We start from the raw sequence: 20,217 nt of genomic DNA on the forward strand, positions 1-20,217 counted from the left end.
CAAACACACGCCAAACGAATAAATGTCACTCGACGGCCCAATTTTATCGCCGTTCAGCTGCTCCGGCGAAGCCCACGCGATCGTCATCGCCTGCGTGCTCACCTCCTCCAACCTCGTGCTCGCATGCTTCCTCGTCCTCGCTAGGCCCACGTCCGCCAGCTTCGCAATCCCTCCCCGACCAATCAAAATGTTCAGCGATTTCACGTCCAAATGCAAAATGTTCGACAAGTGCAAGTAGCAAAGCGCGACCGCCACGTCCAACGCTATCCTCCTCCCCCCCACCTCCCACCTCACCGTCGGGTCCTTGCGCTCTATCAACCTCTTCAAATCGTGCTTCTCGACGTACTCCGTCACGATCATCATGCTGTGTGGATTCACGTTCGCCCCCAACAAAAGCACGATGTTCGGGTGGCGCAACCGCATCAACAAACTAACCTCCTTCTTGAACTCCTGCAACATCGCCTCGTCCGGGTCCTCTATCTTCAAACGCTTCACCGCCACTCTCGTCCCCCTATACCTCGCCAGGTACACCACCCCGAACCCCCCCTGTCCCAGCCTCACCCTCACGCTCCCCGACTCGCAATTCCGCCTCGCGTATTGCAACTCGTCCTCTCGAATCTCCCAAAACACCTTCAACACCGCGAGCTCCGGCTCTCCCTCTCCCTCTTCTCCCAACACCACCGCGTCCAAACCAATGCTCCTCCCCCCCGCCCCCCCCCCCTCTCCCCGACTCAGCGCCCTGTGGTACTCCTCCGCGTACGGACCAGACGCGTCGTACACCTCCGGAAAAGACGACATCAAGTCCAAAATCATATCCCGCCCATCAAGCCTCACCACGTTCCACGCGTGCGACGAACCCTCCAACTCCCCCCTCACCAACCTACTCTGAATCCCAACCCTGTCGGCCAAGTACTTGAACAACAAACTCCTGTGTCTGCACAACCCGTACCTCAACTCCCCCACCCACACCACGTTCAACCCCGACCGACTCTTCAACCCCCTAATCTCCGCCAACGCCAACCTCGCCAAGTTCGGCACACTCCCACCCATAAACTCCTGCACCAACCTCGCCAACCTCAACACCATCTCCTTCTCCCCCAACCTCTCCGCCGACAACGCCGACTGCACCCTCCTCACGTAACACTGCAAGTTCGCGTCGTTGTTCGCGTCCACCACCACCACCTCCCTCTCCGCGCCCACGTTCAAAACGTCCAAATTCTCAAAATCGTTGTACCGCCCAACGTCGTAAAACCCATCCACTATCACCTGCTCGTAGTTCACGTAATGGCGCCTGTGGTACGCCGCCACCACCGGAGACACGAACTTCAACGCGTCGAGCCTAGACGGACTCACCCCCCCCAACTCCACCCTCTCGAACGCCGCGCTCGCCGCCACCCTCGACCCTGGCGCCTTCAAACTCAAATTGTGCACGTCGCAAGAAAGCTGCGCCTCCATCACCCTCTGGCACCGCTTGAAATTTGTGTACTTTGCTGTCAAATTCTTGGGCTGCGGCGAGTAATACGTAAACGGAGACGCCCTGACGCGCTCCGGACTGCACGCCATCCCCGCGGAACCGGCCTCCTCCAACCGAATCTCCGACGAGTCGGACTGCAAAGGCAAAGCGCCACCGGAGAAGTGTACCGAACACTTTTTTTTGACAGGTGTCTGCACCTTGAGCTCTTCCACCACCAACTCCTCTCGACCATCGCTCTCGGCGGACAAGTTCCTCTTGCCCCGAACCGGCGAGTACAGCTGGCGGTGCGGAGACTACAACCACAACGTCAGCACAACTGCGCAGCTCGCCCCCTCCCCAACCGCGCCCCAAAAACCCCCCTGGCCGAAAACGCATACCCACTCTCCGTGACTAGAGGCCTTCACAACTTCCACGTCCATCTAAAAAATACCATGCGGAATCAACTGTCCAAGCTCTGAAACTTAAAATGACCAAACCAAAAGACGTAAAAAGAGTACCAATTAACGCTAGACGCCCTCTGACAGATTCTCAGTTCAAAAAAAAAAAAAAAAACGCATCGGACAAAAACACCAAGCGTCGTGCGACGAAAAAAAAAAAGACCGTCGAGGACCGAACGGGGCCGGACCGAGCCCCCCCGAGCGAGAGAACAGCTCCCAGCGCCAGAGCCCAGACCGAGCGCCCGTGCACTCGCCGGCTCGCGACCGCGCGCCCCGGCCCCGAGAGCGAATCGCCGGGAAACGACGGCTCTGCCAAGCGAAAAACGGCGACCGGCGACGCCTCCCCGGAAATCTCAGATGTGCGCCGCTAGGGTTTCTAACGCAAAAAGTAGACGACGCGATGATGACAAAAACGAAACAAGATCGGCGCAAAAAATATATAATTTGCCAGTTTTTCGTCCGACGTATTCTCGACGCAGGCGCTCTGATTCTAGCAAAGCAAGAAGATGGACCCAAGCACGCTCCAGACGCCAAAAATAAAGAGCGACAACATGGCTCCATGGGTATCGAAATAGTAAGAGAGACACACGGGCCAACCAACTCCGGGGAATAGAGAGGAAATGCGAGACTAACGAGGTTTTGTCGCCACCAACTCAGTCGACCAAAAACAATGGATGACATCGTATATCAGGAAGAGATTGTGGCGATGCTAAGTCAGGCAGTGAAAAGCGGAAATGTATGTGTAAATTGTACGCACATCCCTCCCCTATCGTGCGCCCGTAACGAGTTTGTGTGGCGATAGACGCAACCCGTGCACAAGCGCCACACACACGCTGTGTGCGAAACAGACGGACACACGCGAGACAGATACCCGAGAACGCGAAGAGAGGGGCACGCACTGTCTCTGCGCGTAGAGAAAGACGCGGGTTTGGACCAAGATGCGGACTAACTCCTGGAGCGCCTGTGGACACGCACGTTGTCTGCAGCTGCCGCATTTGTTGTTCCACGGTCCCCCAGGGGTAGGTAAGACGTCGACTATACTCGCCGTCGCCAGGGCAGTTGTACGGGTAAGTAGGAGAGAGGGGGCCACACAATGTGTGTGTGAGTATGAAAGCTGTGCACGCGCGCGTACGTGCGTGAGCTGAGGCGGGTCAGGGGTGCGCGGTCGTGTGCGCACGCGCGAAACAGAAGGCGCTGAGCGACGAGCGGTCGCGTTTGCCCCCGACGCACAAATTGGCGCGTCACCACGACGCGTGTGCACTTGTAACGCGCGAACGGCGAATGTGTATGCATGTATGTGTACAACGCGTGTTGCGTCCGTGCTTGTATCTCACCCGTTATTCTTTGCTCCCCGGCGGTGGGGGGATGGGTTGCCGTCGCGCCGAAAAGTGAGGGCCGGATGTCGGACTTCGTCATGGAACTGAACGCGTCGGACGACAGAGGGATAGACACTGTAAGGGAGAAATCAAGGGGTTCGCTCGTGTGACGATGCCGAGGTGCGTCGAAGGAGAGAAGGATGGCAGGTGCTTTCCTTCGTTCAAGCTGATCATATTAGATGAGGCGGATTCCATGACGCCGGATGCGCAGAATGCGCTGCGTCGCATTATGGAGATCCATTCGAAGGTGACTCGGTTTTGCCTGATATGCAACTACGTGACGAGGATCATCGAACCGCTGGTAAGTCGAACGGCGCGATTTCGGTTCAGACCACTGCGCCAGGAAGCCGTGGAAACCAGGTTGAGAGACATAGCAAGACGAGAAGGGTTCGACTGCAAACTGCAGACAATTCAAAAGATAGCAGAAATTAGTCAGGGAGACATGCGAAGGGCCATCACATTTCTGCAGAGCGTCAAAATTATGGGTGTACATGGACACCCCGAAGATGTGCACGAGGCGCCTTCAGCTGACTCGTCACTCGATGCCGACTACTTCCTTTCGGATTTTGCGGGCATGATTCAGCCATCCGTCTTGAATGACTTCGTCAACGCCTGCAAGACGCTGCCAAACATGTCCCAGCTCCAAAAACGCACGCACCAACTCGTGATTCAAGGCTACTCAATGAGTCAGCTCGCGTCGCAGCTCACCGAAAAGCTCGTCCTAGACCCCAACCTGAAGGAGTCATCAAAGGCTCACATCTTCAAAGAGTTGGGAAAGATAGACATGGCCCTCATCGAGGGCGCAGACGACGAGTTGCAGTGCCAACGTTTGGCATTCACTCTGAAAAAGTACCTGTAAAAAACAGTGACACATCTCAAATACACACACACACGCACAAACCCTTCAAGCTACAAAAAAAAGTTGCGTGCGCTTGTGTTGGACCGAGCCATCACAGCGACGCCGCGTGCGGGAAGAAGAGGGGACGCAGTCGTGGAGGGGGTGGGGTGGCGCCCGCGGAGAAGGGGTTGAAGTGACGGAGCGGTCGGGCGACTTGCCTCGACGGCCGTCAGAGGAGAAGCGGTGTCATAGAACGGCGGTCGCGCAGGATTTGCGTACTAGATTTTTTTTTTCAATCGCGAGAGGGGCTCCGCTTTTGCGCTGAGGAGAGAGCGTTCGCTTTGCCGTTCGGTCTTGTGGCGAGGCGGCAGAGGGCGGTTCCGCTAAAACGGTGTACGAGCACTGTTCTCCTCGAGAGGCGAGTTGTCGATCGTGAGGGAAATAGATAGAGAGATGTATGGGGGGTGGACTGAACGTCAAGTTTTTCTCGGGCGGAGTTTAGTTCAATTGGTTCGCCCGAGCAGTCCTTTAGGGTCGAAAAGTCTTTTGGCCTCTTGCCTTGAGAGCGTTCTGGACGAAGTGTCTGATTGGATGTCTATTTCGTCGAGCCAGCGGGCGTGGGGGTTGAAAAAGTCGCCTACGAAGCCGCAAGATTGCCAGTTTCGAACGTGGGACGTCAGCATTTCTTGGAACTGGATGGAGGCTTGCAGCGTACTCGGAAGCGTGGTCATGATATGGAGCAGGACTTGACGGGTGGGTCGGTGGTTTCGCTTGACGAACTCAAAGTGCCATATGACGTGGTCTAGCGGGGTGAGAGAGTCGAGGTAGTCGGAAAGCGATGAGAGCGCTGGGGTCCGAGTTTGGAGGTGGAACTTGGCCCTGAGGACGAGCTGTTCGACCTGACACATGGTCCTGAAGGCCTGCAGACGGTCGACGGACAAATGAGTCAAGGAAAAGTACCCGACGTGCGGAGGGGCGGAGAAGTGAGAGAGGAACCGGACAAGGGTTTGTTGCCAGGTAAAGTCGTCGATGGCCCCAAATCCTGAACGATTGTGTTCAAGATAGGAAGTGTACCCGCGGTTGGATCGGACCAGATGATTCAGGTGCGGGAGAGAGGATTCATTCACGCTGATGAATAGCACGCTAAAAGAAGGAGAAGTCGAGGTGGATAATAAAGGAAGATTTGAAAAAGAGGGATCGCAAAACAGGTAGTTGGCGTCAGCAGCATAAAGTGTGTTTGAATCGTTGAGAGCATTTGTTCCTTGACGATGACAACTATAATTTTTTTTTTTCTTTTGGCAACAGACAGAATCGTCTGCGGCGTGTTCGTTTTCGCCGGCGTACAAAGTTCTACTAACCGATTCGTCCCCCCTGAACTCGCCGCTTGTTTTCTCCTCTCCCTGCCACCTGACCCACCAGTTCGATTTCTCCTTGTCCCCGGTTCCCTTCCACCTTATCCGGTGTTCCAGCGGATTTCTTCCGGACCACTTTTCTGCCATTTCCATGGACTCAGTCAACACAGATCCTGGAAACAACGCGCACTCTCGTACCTCGATCGTGCAGGTCTCGGACAACACGCACGCGAAGTCCCACGCGTCTTCCCAGCACTCAAACGAAATCATCGCGTCCACCCAGTACAGAGAGGGCGTCAGGGACAGCGTAACCTGAGACACGAGCGCGACCCTTCCAAACGAGTACAACACGCCTGACATCAGCTCTTTGTCTTGAATTGCCTTTACCACGTGCCGACCCGACTCCGACGTGATCGGAACCACCTCCACAGATACAACGTTTCCCACGTCCAACGCGCTTCCGTACTGAAAAGACCCGAGTCCGAAGTTGCACGACTGCAAAAATCCGCCCACAGTCACCTCCTTGTGCCTGCACCCTGTGGGATACAGCCTCATGTCCCACCCGTGATTCAGCACGAACTCCCTCAACCTGGACACCCTTGTTCCCGCGCTGCACGTCACTGTCCCCTGGCTCGAATCGAACTCGACCACTTCCTCGCTGCCCTCCAAATCCATAATCAGCCCAGACTCGAAATCCATCCACCACCCGCCACATATCCCCTGTCCCTTCCCGCGCACCAGCACAGGCACTTCTTTCTCGTACGCATACCTCGCCACTTCTATCATACCCGGCACCGACTCCACCTTCACCACGCACTTCTCGCCCCCCGTCGGTCTCAACTCCTCCAGATCCAGCGCTCTCTGCAACTAGGTAAATCAGTCAGAGAGAGATGGAACGCGCGCGAATTTGCTGCTTTGAGAAAAAAAATGCCAACTCGACACGCAGAGACATGTACGCGTTTTGCTGTAGCCCTCAACCAACCCCACCCGTGACGCCCCCGGCCGCGCTTCCCCGTCGTCGCCCCAGCCCGTCCTCTCTTCCGCGCCGACTAGTCCGTTGGCGTTTTGACCCCGCGCCGCCGCTCTTCGCCAGGGACACAAGCACGCACCATCCTGAAGTGCGGACTCGCAAAAATAGATCTGTCCTTCCTCTTCGAGTGCCACAGCAGCTCATTCTTGATGACCTAAAGGCGCACGGGTCAGGAACGGCTGCACGAGACAGATGTAGAACCATGCCAGAAACCGCAATGCCACACACTCTGTCCATACACGCCCTAGGTACAGAGAGAGGGGGCGCGCTCGAGCAGCCCGACTGTACCTTTTCTGGTCCCAACTTATTTCTCAGACCTTCAACCCAGCCATTCTCTGTAGAGCGCAGAAGCGCGTTAGATGCTATTCCGTGCATGCGTGTGCAGGGGCGGACCCGCGAGCGGGGTGAGAAGGGCCCGGGCCAGGCCCCGTCTTCTCTTCTGCGCGCGAACGCGCGGGAGCGAGAGGAAACAACTACGGCGCGTACAGACACTCACCTGTAGCATAATATTTTTTGTGTCTGGCCGGCCAAATAGACGCCGAGCGCGACGTGAGGGGCTTCTTCGACGAGCCGGGATGACCTCGGACCATCTGAAACATAGGACGATCGAGGCTGTTCTGTGTGGTACTTCATTGAAAAAGTGCCGCGCAACAGGAGGAAAGTCGAAAATATCGAGGGTGCTCACCCATTATCAGAGTTCGTCGTCAAGGCTGCACCACGCCGTACCTTTGCACGGTGCGCGCGACGACAGAAAGCTCCGGTTGAACGACGCTCCTCGCAGGCGCGAGCCTCGAAGTCGGCCTAACCAGACCCCGATTCTCGTCGGGTATGGAGGACAAGAAGGTACGCCAGAGGGTAAGCGAACTCCGGCCACACAAAATGACCACGCACTCGGAAAGGATGCGCGTCGTCGGGAGACAGAGTGGCTACAGAACGCGCCCGAGGCGTACAAAACACAACTGTACGCTTACACCTCCCTCAAGTGCGCCTTGGCCCCTTACCCTCCCTCCCTTCGCCTTCTCTACCGGACCTACCACAGGAGAACGCGCGTACCGCACTGTAGAAGCGCGAGATGACGTCATAGACTGGGCGAGTCCATCTTGTACGCCTCTTTGGAGATCGCGCGCGAGCGCGTGCTGCGGATGCCGACCTCCGCATCGCAGCCGAGTTGGGCGAGAGCGGCTGGGCCGTCCGCTGACGAAGCAGCCCTCATGTGCTCCTCCTGTCGATCTGCTGGATGTGCCTATTATTTACATATATAGACATGCGCAACACACATTCATTACAAATCAATTTTGTTCAAATTTTTGGTGTGTGCTACTAAGTTCGTCCGTTTTGCGATGATAATAGTCTTATTCCTCTGCTTTTGATACGTCGGAAAGATAAAGCAGCACGTCTCCTTTGGCATTCGTAAACACCGATCAAGTCCTTTTTACTTCCTCTTTGCTGGAAAGAGAGACAAAAAAAGGCATGCCAAATAATAGAAGAGGCAAGGACGACTTGAGTGCCGTCAAAGAGGACTCCTCGATAATTAATGACGAGCTCGACCTGCTAATCGAGGACCTAAATAATTTTGCGGTGCTAGACGTCAAACCAAACCCAGGAGACTTCGATAAGATGCTCATGGATTTGGGCACGAGGTCTTCTGCGGCGCGGCGAGGCTTAAGGACCGAGGAAAAAAATCTCCGCGACGCTGGAGCAGACGAAGGGGATTTGGCAGGAGGGAGTGAGTCGCGGTGTAGTTCGCTCCAAGGAGGAATCCAGGACTTCTCTCGCGAACACAGAAGCAAGTCGGCGTCAAAGTTGAAGGAAGACACCTTAAAGGATAGTAAAAGTAAGGCGAAAACGGCGAGCCTGAGCAGAAAACCCTCACATAGTAAGAGAAAATTAGTGGATCCGGCGAGTAACTCTAAGAGGGCTCTGAGACAGCAAGTTTCTGTGCGTGGCGAATTACCAAATGCTGATGTGCAAGCTTTGGTTTCTCCTACCCAATCTCGATCTGAAGGTGCATTGGTGGACGACAGTGCCATACAGTTTGAGCTCTCTAACCTTCTCGCCTGCTTGGAGCAGGGTGACTTAGAAGAGGGAAAGCGGGACGTGGGTGACTTCGATGACAAGAGGACCGCCGTGCTGGGCGATTCTTCTCCGCCTTCTGGTTCGGAGACTGTAAAGTCTACCAAAGGCTCGCCAACTTTCGCGACAGAGAACGCTGTTCTTGACCACGACGCCCGAGACCGGAAAAGCCCCGTGAGCAGCCGCGTTCAGAGCACCACCGACGCCTCGAACCTGAATCCGCTGTTAATACATAATCCGTACGGCGACAACTCTCAGCACAGCTTGGACACCGTCTTGAATACTTTGGCCGCCGAAATGGTCGAACTGGACGAATTCGACGAAAAACCAAATAAATCCTCTGATCGAATCGATACCGGTCTCTCCACAAAAACTGTCGGATTGATTCCGAACGCCACGCCCAAAACCACAGTCCTGCCAGCTTCCGATCCTGTGCGCTTCGACGACACTGACGCCCAAATCGACAACATGATTCAGGCCTTTCAAAGCGAGACCTCGGCCTTGCGTACCGAGGACCAATCCTCAGGCACCTGCTACACCTGTCACAAGCCCGTCTTTGGCAGCTCAATCCAAGCGCTCGGTCTAATCTACCACGTCGAACACTTTATTTGCTCGATGTGCGGGAAGCTGCTCGACCGAAGAAACTTCTACTCGAACAAGGGCACCCCGTGTTGCAAGTCCTGTAGCGCCTGGAACACCAGTCTTCAATGCACATCCTGTCAAAAACCTATCATCGAAAAGGCCATCAACGCGTTCGGCAAGTGCTGGCACCCCCAATGCTTCAGGTGCTTCAAGTGCGAGACGGTTCTCACCGACGACTTCTTTGACATCCAAAGCGCGCCCTGTTGCAGGTCGTGCTACAGAAACTACTTCAGTCCGCGCTGTAAAGCCTGCGGCGAAGTCATCACTGAAAACTATTTGAACGCGCTCGGAGCGCAATGGCACGACTATCACTTCGTCTGTCGCGTTTGCGGTGTCAAGCTGGAGTCCTACTTTGAAAAAGACGGCTTTCCCTATTGCAAGCAGCACTTTTCCAGCGAGGTGGGCATCGTCTGCGCCTCCTGTTCCCAGCCCATCACCGACCTCTACATCGAGGCGTTCGGGATGAAATGGCATTCTCATCACTTCGTCTGCAACTTCTGCTCGACCCCGCTCCCTGGCAAGAAATATTTTGAAAAGCAAGGAAGGCCCTACTGTAGTTCCTGTACCAACAAGCTGTTCGGCACCTAGGATCGGACGCCACTCGCGCATGTGTACCGCCCACTTGTGGAAAGTTGCAGCGTATCTCTCTCCCAGGCTCCGGTTTCAATTCGCTTCGCGCTCCAGGAGCGCCCCCGCATGCTCGGCCACCAAGCACGAGCCCCACTTCGCGCGCGCGACAGTGAGGGGCGCCTCTCGCGAAAGGAATGCCCGGAAATCTACGCTACAACCACTCTCTGGACCGCCTTGTCGGTGCGGTGACACCCCCGGACAGCACGCGCGCGGAGACGAGACTTTGAAGAGAGGCACGGTCAACGGAGGGGAGGGCCGTGCGTGTCGTGCGGCCTGATTCCCCTGTCGTTCGTGCCTTGCCTCGCCCTTGTGTGTCAGTTGACAAATAAAAAAAAACCCACAACATGACACGTGTCAATCGAGACAGAAAGTCCGCAGCACCGTGACATGCCAGACGATGTGCATACAAAACTCACGGGAAAGAAAAAGAGGACCCCTCTCTTAGTTGTCATGCGCCATCGCTGGGGGGCCTCTTTGGCCACCGCCAACCCAGCGCAAGCTTTAATACACAAATACACACATACTTTGTCTCACACTGTTACACGTATGTCTGCTGCGGTCGCCGCAAGGTCCCACACCGTACAAACTCTGGTACTCTCTCTGAGTGCGCGTCAGAATGGGCGACATCACTGGAGCATGACATACGCGTCATTTTTGTGCACTGAGATTTTCATATTCCTTGGCCAAAGAAACAAAGTCAGCCTGTTGGTTCTTGATGTGGTCGGGCAGTAGTAAATCCCCCGGATCCTCGCCTTCTTTTATCTTCTTTTCTTTCTCTTCCCGCTGCTCCCAATAGTTCCCATCGTACAGGTACATCGTCTCTGGAATGACGCCGTTATCGTAATTCCTGAAGTAACTTGGCTCCCATTCTACGTTGTCGTCTTTGCGCTGCTTTTCGAACCTGCGCTGCTGCTCTTCCAGAAAGCGCTTCGATAGGTTGGCTTGTTCCACCTCTCCCTTTTGAAGCGCTAGGCGGTCGGGTCGCAATCGCGAATCGCTAGGGGGAAGTATCTGGGGGTTGTGAATTGAGTTGAACTCAATCAGCTTTTGTGCGAATTCTGTAAAATTGTACTGACTATCAGGCAAAAAAAAGCTGGGATCCACGTTCCAAATAACCTCAGGCTCGCTCTTTTCAGACTTTTTGTTTCTCGTGACAGTAAGTTTCTGATTCCACAAGCCTTCGAAAGTCGCCAAGACGTTTCCCTTCTCGTCGAACAGCTTTCCCTGAACATCATAGTGAAGGCCCGAGAAAACACCGCTCTTTTTGAATTTGATAACAGACGACGCCTTGGTTTTCAAGTTCGTCAACTTCAGCTCTCCATAATGCTCGAGCCACATCGACCCGAATACCAGGTTGTGAATGCGAACTTGCGGACTCGAGTAGAACAAGAGCTCATTGCACTCAGGAAACAAAATGTAAGTTCTCCCACACGGACGTAGATCCAGAGAATTTCCTAAAAACTTAGTCACAACACGGCAGTTAGAGTAAACAGACCAGCTCGAAGAGTCCGCGTGCAGAGCCGTCACAGGAGGGTGATGGCAGACCTGAAAAATAGGACAAATGGTAAGAGCTAAGAAAACGCGCGAAATAAATTTGATACAAAATTGTAAAAAAATTGCACATCATCACGAAATGCATAACGTACCTGCTCGGTTAGGACTCTATATCCCTCTTCGGGGTCTATATATTCGAATGTCTCTCCTAGCATCGGATTCAAGTTCGAAAACAGCCTCTGAGTTCCAACGAACCCAGAGACGCAGTATGCAGTAGAGTATATCAACCTCTCGATGGGATCGGTCTGTCGGGCCGCTTTGGTGAGCAAATTAGCGTACGCGAACATTTCTGCGGTGCGCTGTAAAATCGTCATAGGCTCATACAGCTCGATTGGCAGAGACACCCCATTGCGTAGAACATCAGTACCAGTCTTCATGTTACTCCAAATGGAGACGATAGAAGACCCCAGAGAAAGTAGGGACTTTCGTTTGTTGGGCTTTCTGATAACGTTACTAGGCGTATTAGTTCCATGGTCCTTGTCACTTTCTTTCTGTTTTGAGGAGGACATGAGAAGGTATTTCGAACTTCTTAGCGTTGAGGGTATTGACAGTCTGCACTCTCAATGGCAGACTTTCTGTACGATTGTGTTAAAGATGCAGAGGATTGTTGGACTGCGACTACAGACGAGATTTAGATCAACAGTGGCAAAAACCAAACGAATATCATCAAACGCCAGGTGGTCTTAGCAATCTGGAGAAACCACTCAGATGAAGTCTGAAGTTTGACTGCTTGTATATTTTAGTGGCAGCTACTATTAAAAAAGTGTGGTACATAACTGCAATCATTTACCTGACCTCCTAAATATAGAAATTTTGGCCAAGAGAACAGGTAAAGCAACGTGTAGCTGTAGCAACCAGTCACGGACGTTGCTCTTAGTGAACACAGAATCGGACGTGTATAGAGCGCGCAGCCAAGAGGAGCATGTTCGTGGGTCGAAAGGGTTCCTTGCATCACTCTATATACAAAGGAGGCAAAGCAGACACAATTTTTTTTGTTATAGAAATGTGGCAGCCATGTTGGCACTGTGACTGTAAGTTTTTAATACAAGTCCAGCTTCCTGATGAAACTGCGGAGAAGCTCGTCTCTCAGTCTCTGCAAAAACGGCGCACTTGTCCCACTGAATCTAGTAAAGTGCGTGGCAATTGGTTTTGCTATATATCGACAAAGATCGTTGCAAAAGGCCACAATTAATATTGCTATAAAAAAAAATAATTATGGGAGACGAGGCTGTTTTTTGTGCGCAAGATCAAAAATATCTAAAAAAAAAGCAGAGAGCCATAGTTTTTAAAGATGAATGTGACGTACGATGAATACGGAAGGCCATTTATAGTGCTGAGGGAGCAGCCACAGAAGAAGAGGATCAGGGGGTTGGAGGCTCAGAAGGTGCGTGCGGACACGATGGCGCGAGGGAGCCACAGAGCGAGTGTTTATCCGGGTGAGAGGGAGGGACGCATGTGTGTGTGCGTATGTATGGAATGCGTTCTGATGGTAGCTTTTTTTTGCTTGAGAGGGTGTAGCTTCACATACTGGCGGCAAAGTCGGTAGCGAACATCATGAAGACAAGTTTGGGCCCGTGCGGGATGGACAAGTGTATGGTGAGTCAAGATGGAGATGTGACGCTGACGAATGACGGCGCGACCATTTTGGACGAAATGCACATTGAGGATCAGATAGCGAAGTTGTTCGTGCAGTTGAGTCAGTCGCAGGATGCGGAAGTAGGAGATGGGACGACGGGCGTGGTGGTGTTGGCGGGAGCGTTGTTGGAGCAAGCGGAGCAGTTGCTGAACCGAGGGTTACACCCGTCGAGGGTGATTAGAGGTTACGAGATGGCATTGCAGGTGGCTAAAGACAGGTTGAGGTCTTTGTCGGAGCCGATGAATTGGTCCAAGGAGAACCCGGAGGAGTTGATCAAGATTGTGTCGACGTGCTTGAGCAGCAAGGTGGTAAGTCGAGTGCAGCACGAGTTGGCGACAGTGGCTGTAAAAGCGGTGTTGGCAGTAGCGGATTTGGAGCGCAAAGATGTAAATTTGGACTTGATCAAAGTAGTAGGAAAACAAGGGGGGAGGTTAGAAGATACATGTCTGATAGACGGTATTTTAATAGATAAGGACTTCAGTCATCCACAGATGAGTCCGGAGGTGCAAGATGCGAAAATTGTGATACTGACGTGTCCTTTTGAAGTGCCAAAGGTGAGGACCGATCACAAGCTAACTATTGGGACTGTGGAACAGTATCAGGAGTTGGCCAAGTTAGAGAGTGACTATTTTGTGGACATGGTAGAGAAAGTGAAGGCGAGTGGTGCCAACGTTGTCGCGTGCCAGTGGGGATTTGATGATGAGGCAAACCATTTGCTATTAGAGAAAGGACTGCATGCAATAAGGTGGGTACTAGGAACAGAAATTGAGTTATTGAGCATTGCCACTGGTGCTCAGATAGTTCCTCGCTTTTCCGAAATTACGCCTGCAAAACTTGGCAAGGCAGCTCGCGTTCGAGAATGCTCATTTGGTACCACGCGAGATAAAATGGTTGTCGTCGAAGGGTGCTCCAATACCCGTGCGGTGACCATTTTGGTCAGGGGTGGAAACAAGATGATGGTTGAGGAGGCTAAGCGAGCATTGCATGATGCATTGTGCATGGTCAGAACCCTTATACGAGACACCCGCATTGTGTATGGCGGTGGTGCAATGGAGCTTGCCTGCAGTTCGGCAGTTTCCCAAGCCGCACAAAACGTTTCTGACGTTGAGCAGTATGCATTCCGAGCGTTCTCGGATGCACTCGACTCCATCCCGTTGGCACTGAGCGAAAACAGCGGTCTTCAGGCCGTCGAAACCGTCACTTACCTAAAATCTAGACAGCAACTTGAACAGCGCTTTGACTTGTGCATTGACTGTCTTGGCACTGGCAATGACAGCGCCAAAGATCTGCACGTTTACGAGTCACTTTGCTCTAAAGAGCAGCAGTACATGCTAGCCACTCAAGCTGTCAACATGATTCTGAAAATCGACGATGTGATCAAAAAAGACAGCGTTTGATCATTTATAAGAAAATTGCAGCATTGTTCGGACCTAAGCAACGCTCACTTTTTTTTCATCCGTATTGAAGGACATTCGACACTTTCACATGCGTGCTGATCTCTGTGCGCATTCGTGTTCGCTGTTTCGTGTCTGAAACTACGTTTTTTAGTCAGCGTGTGAGGCCACATTATTATTTACGCGTGGCATTTGGTCGACACTTTTTTTTTTTACATTGTTCGCGCAGTTCGCGTCTTCTTAAATAAGCGTGGCATCTCTTTTGTTTGAAATGGGCTCGGCGAAAATGACCTACATTTGGATGCACGATGCCTATTTGAAGATGGTTTTTCACGCATACAAATATTTGAATGCGCCGCTCACGGGCATATGTCTCGGATACAAAGAAAGCAAAGACGATAGAATATACATCGTGGACGCGGTACCTTTGTTTCACCACCAAGTGTTGGCTCCGATGTTGGAATTAGCGTTTATGCAAGTATGAAGGAAGTAAGGGGAAAAAGCAACTTTCAGGCGACAGGGTTGGTAATCTTTTTTTTACAGGTCAGTCGTCTTGCGGCTCAACGACAATTGAGCCTAGTAGGCTTTTATGTAGCGGAGGAAATTCACTGTGACGCCTTATCGACGGGCGAACCCGAAAAAAAGGAGTCTTCTAAAAATGCCTTACCTCTGTGGATGTGTGATGTGTCTGCAAAGATGAAACAAGCGTTTCCTCAGTCTTTTGTTTTTAAGGTACAACTAAATGATTGGGACTTTTTTTTTGTTACGTTACTAAAAACGCGGCGTTGTATTGTGTAGGCAGATGGCAAAATGATGTCCCATTCCCTCTTGTCTCTACCAGGCCACATGTTTACTTCGGTGTCTTCGGATGTTTCCAGCTCTCCTGCATGGAAGATGCACCACTCTGTCATTCTGGATGATCCTGATCGCATCAAGCAATCAATTGATCATTACTTCAGACACCAAAGGTTCTCTGACCTGGTGGATTTCGAGCGGTATTTGGACCGTTCAGACGGTCTTGTGCTTGATTACACAAATCCGAAGATTTTTGAAACCTTCAAAAAGGACGTTTGAAAGCGCGAGGGGGGGATATAGTGCCATTGTCTTCAATCGTCTGGATGACGTCCCGAATATCGTTCGGAAAGTTGCGCGTTACCTCGGAGTTGCGATAGATCAAGAGGGCCGCGTAACACTACGTTGTCATCGCCATTTTGATATAAACATAACTTCGTCATAATTGTTGCGACCGGTGCAGAATGGATAACGTGAGGTTTGTGATTTCGTCTATGTGTTACGAACGTTATCAATGACTAGACGCGACATCTAATCGTAGTGAAGCCGTCTGAGGGACGCAGACATATGAAAGTGAGCTTTTGTCCGCAGAGTTGTTCGACGTGTGTCAAAATTGACGCCTTTAGTTTCCTTTGACCGTTCAACATTAAGTTGGTGCTTTTTCGATTCGATGCGTCGCATGGTGAATGCCTCGTGCCTGCGTACGCTTCGGTACCAGCAGGGTCACGAAACGCACGTCCGTGCAAAAAAAACAAAGAAAAATAATGTCAAAAATTTCCGACCACTTTTTGCGATTATCCGAAAGCGTTGACCCCGGAAGCTAGCGACCTTGCAAGACATGCAGCGTGACTGTCTTTTTATTTCGCGAACGGAGTCGCTCGATGTGCGTTGTTTTTCACACATTAGTTTGAAGCTGACATAGATTTCAAGTTGGCATGTCTGTACAGTATGTACGCGTATACCACGTTGATGACAAACTGGAAGATTAGAGTTCCATCTGCGGCGTAGCCGAAGCTCAAAGAGATTATGTCCCAGCTGGCTATGCCGGCGACGACGGCAGTCAAGAACTGTAGCACGAATACTTGAACTTGCTTGCTCATTTCTGAAGGTGCAACAACAGGGAGTGTGTGAGTTATTGGGGGCAGCATACGGACTGGCTGGTTGACGTATATGAAGGCTTGGTCGCATACCGAGAGTCGTCCAGACGAAATATGCAGAAATGCACATGATGATGCTCATCAGCTATTTTGTTATTGCATGCAGTTGTAAGAAAGGTGGAGAGTGAGCACGATCTTTCGGTTGGGTGTCGCAGGCTGGTAGGAGAGAGAAGGGGACGGGCATGCTCCCTTCTGCGATGCACTTGACGAGGTGTGGGAGTCACGTACACACATAAAGTCTGCTTCGATTCCGTAGCTGTTAAATTCGGCACCCCAAAGCCCGATCACGAAGCCAGGTATAAGAAAACCTTTTGTGTATGTACATGTAATGCGGTCAGATAGAATGCGCGCTGGGAGTGCCTTGAAGCGACAGCGCTGCGGAGGACGCACCTAGACATCCTTGAATTGCTGAGGGTTTTTAGAGGGTGACGTGGATGCGCACACACATTTTTGGTTAGACAGATTTACGTTTGCCGATGCTAACACCAGAACTATTTGATTGGCGCGGATGAGTCCCAATGGAAAAAAAAAATGGCTGCGTGCCTGCAGTGGGAAAGCTGCTTACCTAGGTTGATGGAGGTGGCCATTAGCACTTGACGCAGTGTTGTTTCAGTTGGCATTCTGCGCCACCAATTTTCGAATTCATTTTTGTGCTTTTTCGGAAGGTGGTAGATAGGCGCATTGCTTAGTGCCGTCTGCATACGGAATGGGAAGGGCGAGGAGGTTTTGAGGTTCTGTACCTTGGTTAAAAAGGGTTTGATTTGAGACTTGTTCATCCCTGAGAAAAAAATGATGAGGAACCGCCTTATTATATTTTTTGATGAGAAAAGTGCTAGTCTTACAAAGTTTTGCGGGGCTTGGCATGAGGGCGTGAAGAGATAGGGAGTGGTTACGCCCTCGATGGTGCTTGGCCCAGAAGAGGGGGGGTGGAGAGCGCTTGCTGGTTGGGTGAGAGCCCAATTTGATGACGCGGTTGATCGAATTTGCGCGAACTGTTCGAAGAGTTCGCATATTTATCTTGGGGGTAGTTGTTTCGATATTGACAGAGAAGTGCGATCTTCATCTTTGGGGAAGTTAGAGACAAGTTGCGGGGATTGCCGCACGCATTCGTTTCGTTTGGTGTCTGCACAGACTTTTTTGGCTTTGAAGAGAGTGGGACAAAAAAGTTTGCGTTTTTTTGCGAAGTTGCATTGATAACTTGCAGTATTAGTTTCTCTTGCGCACTTTATTGGCTTTCACGGGCGATTAGATAACTTGCCGTTATGTGTTATGACCACAAAATATCCGTTGCGTGGCGTCGACCAGACATCTTCGCAGGGCGTACCAGATTCGGTTGTGGAGTCGCAGGAGAGCAAGGGACTAGATGAGGAAGTGGAGCGCTTGGCTCAGCTTTTTTTGCAGCTGGAAGACCACAAGCCCTCGAAGTACTTGTTAGCTTGTCTGTTTGAAATTGTATGTATTTTTTTTTCGTTTTAGTCTGATTCGTGCGAATAGGATGTTGCTTCGAAGGTTGGGAGTGTGTGACCTGTTTTTTCTCTATCGTCTCTCTATCCTTTTTTTTTGGGAGGGGGTCTTTGAAGGGACCTGTCAAGCGAGGATGACGAAAAAAAGTTGTTTTCGTTGATTTGGCGTTCTAACAATTTTGAAAGTTGCTTGGCGAGCCATTTGACTTGGCGTTGTCTGTGCCATCTTCTTCTTCGTACGCGTCCCCCGAGCATCTTCGACTGCTGTTGAGCTTGATTCCTCATTTTCCCGCGTCGTTGCAGGTCACGGCGTTCCGTTCATTAGAGTACCTCGCCTTGAATTCCTACGATTTGCTGCAGTGTTTCGTCTCGTACGACCTCCCGAGCGCGGTTCTCCGCTTGCTTCCTGGGTCCGAGCTGGGGGTCGCGTTGCAGGCGCTCTCGTTGTTGAGGTGTCTGCTGAGGTGCCACACTTCCGTCCAGAACGCTCGCCTGTTTATGGCTGCGTTGAAGGACGCGTACATGGAGGGGAATAGAATGGCGGTTGCCGCGCTGCTTCAGACTTCCATAGAATTGGTGACTGACATGTCGACGGAGCCTAAGTCCTTCTTTCAGTGCGACGGGGACTGGCTAACGGGGGTGCTGGTGCCGCCTTTTTTGCTGCCTAACCAGTACACATTTTGCGCGTGGATATATATAGACCCGCCCGTTTCCATCCAGTGCGACGAGCAGCGATTGTTCTCGGCGTTTAGCCAGCAGGGGAACGGGTTGGTTTTGGCGTTTCAGATTGCGAGGGGGGAGGAGGGTTCGCAGTCGAACCGGTCGGCCGTCTCTGACAGGGGCGTTTTTTGGTACTTGACGCTCAGCATCCACGTTGAGAGTCATGTTCATGTGCTTCACTTTCGACAGTACTGCTTCTCGCCGGGCGAGTGGTACCACGTGGCGTTGACTCATGGCACGTCGAAGTATTTTGGAAAGCAGAATGTGTGGACGCTCTACGTCAACGGCGCGGTAAAAGAGACCCAGTCGCTGAGCAAGGTTAGGTTGAAAACTGAGAAGTCTCCGATGACTAAGAGTTGTTGGTGCAGCGGGCCCACTATGTTCGAGAGCGACAAGACGTATTCTGTCATTGGTCATCTGAGTCGCGGTGACAGGGTGAATCTGTACCGTATTGGGGAGTCGTCTGGTGGGTCTGACGCGACTCGTCGGGGCGCCACTCCTTTTTTTAAGGGTCGGCTTTACACATTTGGTCTTTTTGGCGAGCTGCTGTCTGCGGCCGCCATCGCCCAGCTCTCTCAGCACACGCTGGGCTCGTCTCGAACCGCCTGCGCCCCCTTTCTATCCGCCTCGTGTCCCGTGTTCGCGTACCATCCTCAGGACGTCCACGGTTCTCTCGTATTTGACCAAGCGGGTAACCTTCACGGACTGCAGCTGGGCAACTTCCGCGTCGTCAGTCACCGCACCTTCTCGGATTCTCTCATCGCCAGCGGCGGCGCGGAGGCGTTCTACCCTCTTCTCTTCAACATCGACGGCGCCCCCATGTCGCTCACCTTCTTAGAGCCACCTTCCCTGACGGCCCATCTGATATCGGTCCTGTCACGCCTCGTCCATCAGGACCAGCTGCACCAGCCGACCTGTCAATCCATCCTTAGCGTCGACACACTTGCCTTCTTCCTAGAACGCCTTCCCGCCTCCTCGGTGGACCTGCACACGCTCGTCTCTATATGGGACCTTCACTACGCCATACTGAGCACCGGCAAGCCTTCGCTGATATGCGAGAGCACGCTCAAGCTCATCTGGAACCTGAACTGGTGGTCCGGGGTCGCGTTTCCGGTCCAGCTCGCCCATGTTCGCAAACTCAAGTTCGCTGTACAACTCGGCACTCAAAAATCTAAATCCGAGTTCCACGACTGGGTCGGTGTCCCGTTCGTCGTCGACCAACTGGCGCACGTCTACACCTATCGCAGGCTGTCCACCGCGCCGTCCGAGCCGAAGGAGGAGCCGAAGGAACCGAAGGAACCGAAGGAACCGAAGGAGGAGCCGAAGGAACCGAAGGAGCCGAAGGAGCCGAAGGAGCCGAAGGAGCCGAAGGAGCCGAAGGAGCCGAAGGAGCCGAAGGAGCCGAAGGAGCCGAAGGAGGAGCCGAGGGAACCGAAGGAGGAGCCGAAGGAACCGAAGGAACCGAAGGAACCAAAGGAACCAAAGGAACCAAAGGAACCAAAGGAACCGAAGGAACCGAAGGAACCGAAGGAACCGAAGGAACTAAAGGAACCAAAGGAACCGAAGGAACCGAAGGAATCGAAGGAATCGAAGGAATCGAAGGGGCTGAAGCAACCGAATGAGCCGAAGGAGCCGAAGGAGCCGAAGGA

General features: G+C 52.4%; 6 protein-coding genes across 9 annotated transcripts; 4 read left to right on the plus strand and 2 right to left on the minus strand.

The window, feature by feature from the left end:
* Positions 1 to 732: 732 nt before the first annotated feature.
* On the plus strand, positions 733 to 5,439 carry LOC126319957 (probable replication factor C subunit 4). 4 transcript variants are annotated; one of them, XM_049993674.1, is made up of 4 exons: positions 733 to 2,485; positions 2,569 to 2,647; positions 2,898 to 2,978; positions 3,301 to 5,439. In XM_049993674.1, the coding sequence occupies exon 4, from the start codon at positions 3,400 to 3,402 to the stop codon at positions 4,144 to 4,146; it is 747 nt and encodes a 248-aa protein (XP_049849631.1). In that variant the 5' UTR covers positions 733 to 2,485; positions 2,569 to 2,647; positions 2,898 to 2,978; positions 3,301 to 3,399; the 3' UTR covers positions 4,147 to 5,439. The 4 variants fall into 4 exon arrangements, with proteins under 4 accessions (XP_049849631.1, XP_049849632.1, XP_049849630.1 ...); XM_049993675.1 differs by having other exon boundaries at positions 733 to 2,647; positions 3,301 to 4,191; XM_049993673.1 differs by having other exon boundaries at positions 2,569 to 5,439.
* Positions 5,440 to 7,631: 2,192 nt separating this feature from the next.
* LOC126319953 (transforming growth factor beta-1-induced transcript 1 protein-like) lies at positions 7,632 to 10,271 on the plus strand. Its single transcript, XM_049993667.1, has one exon. The coding sequence runs from the start codon at positions 7,978 to 7,980 to the stop codon at positions 9,808 to 9,810; it is 1,833 nt and encodes a 610-aa protein (XP_049849624.1). The 5' UTR covers positions 7,632 to 7,977; the 3' UTR covers positions 9,811 to 10,271.
* On the minus strand, positions 10,271 to 12,570 carry LOC126319955 (uncharacterized). The gene is made up of 2 exons (XM_049993669.1): positions 11,499 to 12,570; positions 10,271 to 11,397 (listed from the first exon to the last, which is right to left on the minus strand). Exons 1-2 carry the CDS (start codon positions 11,913 to 11,915, stop codon positions 10,501 to 10,503), a joined length of 1,314 nt encoding a protein of 437 aa, XP_049849626.1. The 5' UTR covers positions 11,916 to 12,570; the 3' UTR covers positions 10,271 to 10,500.
* A 120-nt stretch (positions 12,571 to 12,690) lies between these two features.
* LOC126319954 (uncharacterized) lies at positions 12,691 to 14,476 on the plus strand. The gene is made up of 2 exons (XM_049993668.1): positions 12,691 to 12,790; positions 12,925 to 14,476. The coding sequence occupies exons 1-2, from the start codon at positions 12,698 to 12,700 to the stop codon at positions 14,437 to 14,439; spliced, it is 1,608 nt and encodes a 535-aa protein (XP_049849625.1). The 5' UTR covers positions 12,691 to 12,697; the 3' UTR covers positions 14,440 to 14,476.
* A 231-nt stretch (positions 14,477 to 14,707) lies between these two features.
* On the plus strand, positions 14,708 to 16,726 carry LOC126319961 (ER membrane protein complex subunit 8/9 homolog). Its single transcript, XM_049993680.1, has 3 exons — positions 14,708 to 14,914; positions 14,980 to 15,168; positions 15,235 to 16,726. The coding sequence occupies exons 1-3, from the start codon at positions 14,708 to 14,710 to the stop codon at positions 15,508 to 15,510; spliced, it is 672 nt and encodes a 223-aa protein (XP_049849637.1). The 3' UTR covers positions 15,511 to 16,726.
* On the minus strand, positions 16,131 to 17,411 carry LOC126319960 (uncharacterized). Its single transcript, XM_049993679.1, has 7 exons — positions 17,228 to 17,411; positions 17,126 to 17,163; positions 16,951 to 17,038; positions 16,776 to 16,793; positions 16,614 to 16,693; positions 16,419 to 16,470; positions 16,131 to 16,330 (listed from the first exon to the last, which is right to left on the minus strand). The coding sequence occupies exons 1-7, from the start codon at positions 17,394 to 17,396 to the stop codon at positions 16,131 to 16,133; spliced, it is 645 nt and encodes a 214-aa protein (XP_049849636.1). The 5' UTR covers positions 17,397 to 17,411.
* Between the last annotated feature and the right edge of the window lie 2,806 nt (positions 17,412 to 20,217).

The sequence above is a fragment of the Schistocerca gregaria genome, unplaced genomic scaffold (genome assembly GCF_023897955.1).
Source record: "Schistocerca gregaria isolate iqSchGreg1 unplaced genomic scaffold, iqSchGreg1.2 ptg000691l, whole genome shotgun sequence".
In the NCBI taxonomy this organism is placed as follows: Eukaryota; Metazoa; Arthropoda; class Insecta; order Orthoptera; family Acrididae; genus Schistocerca; species Schistocerca gregaria.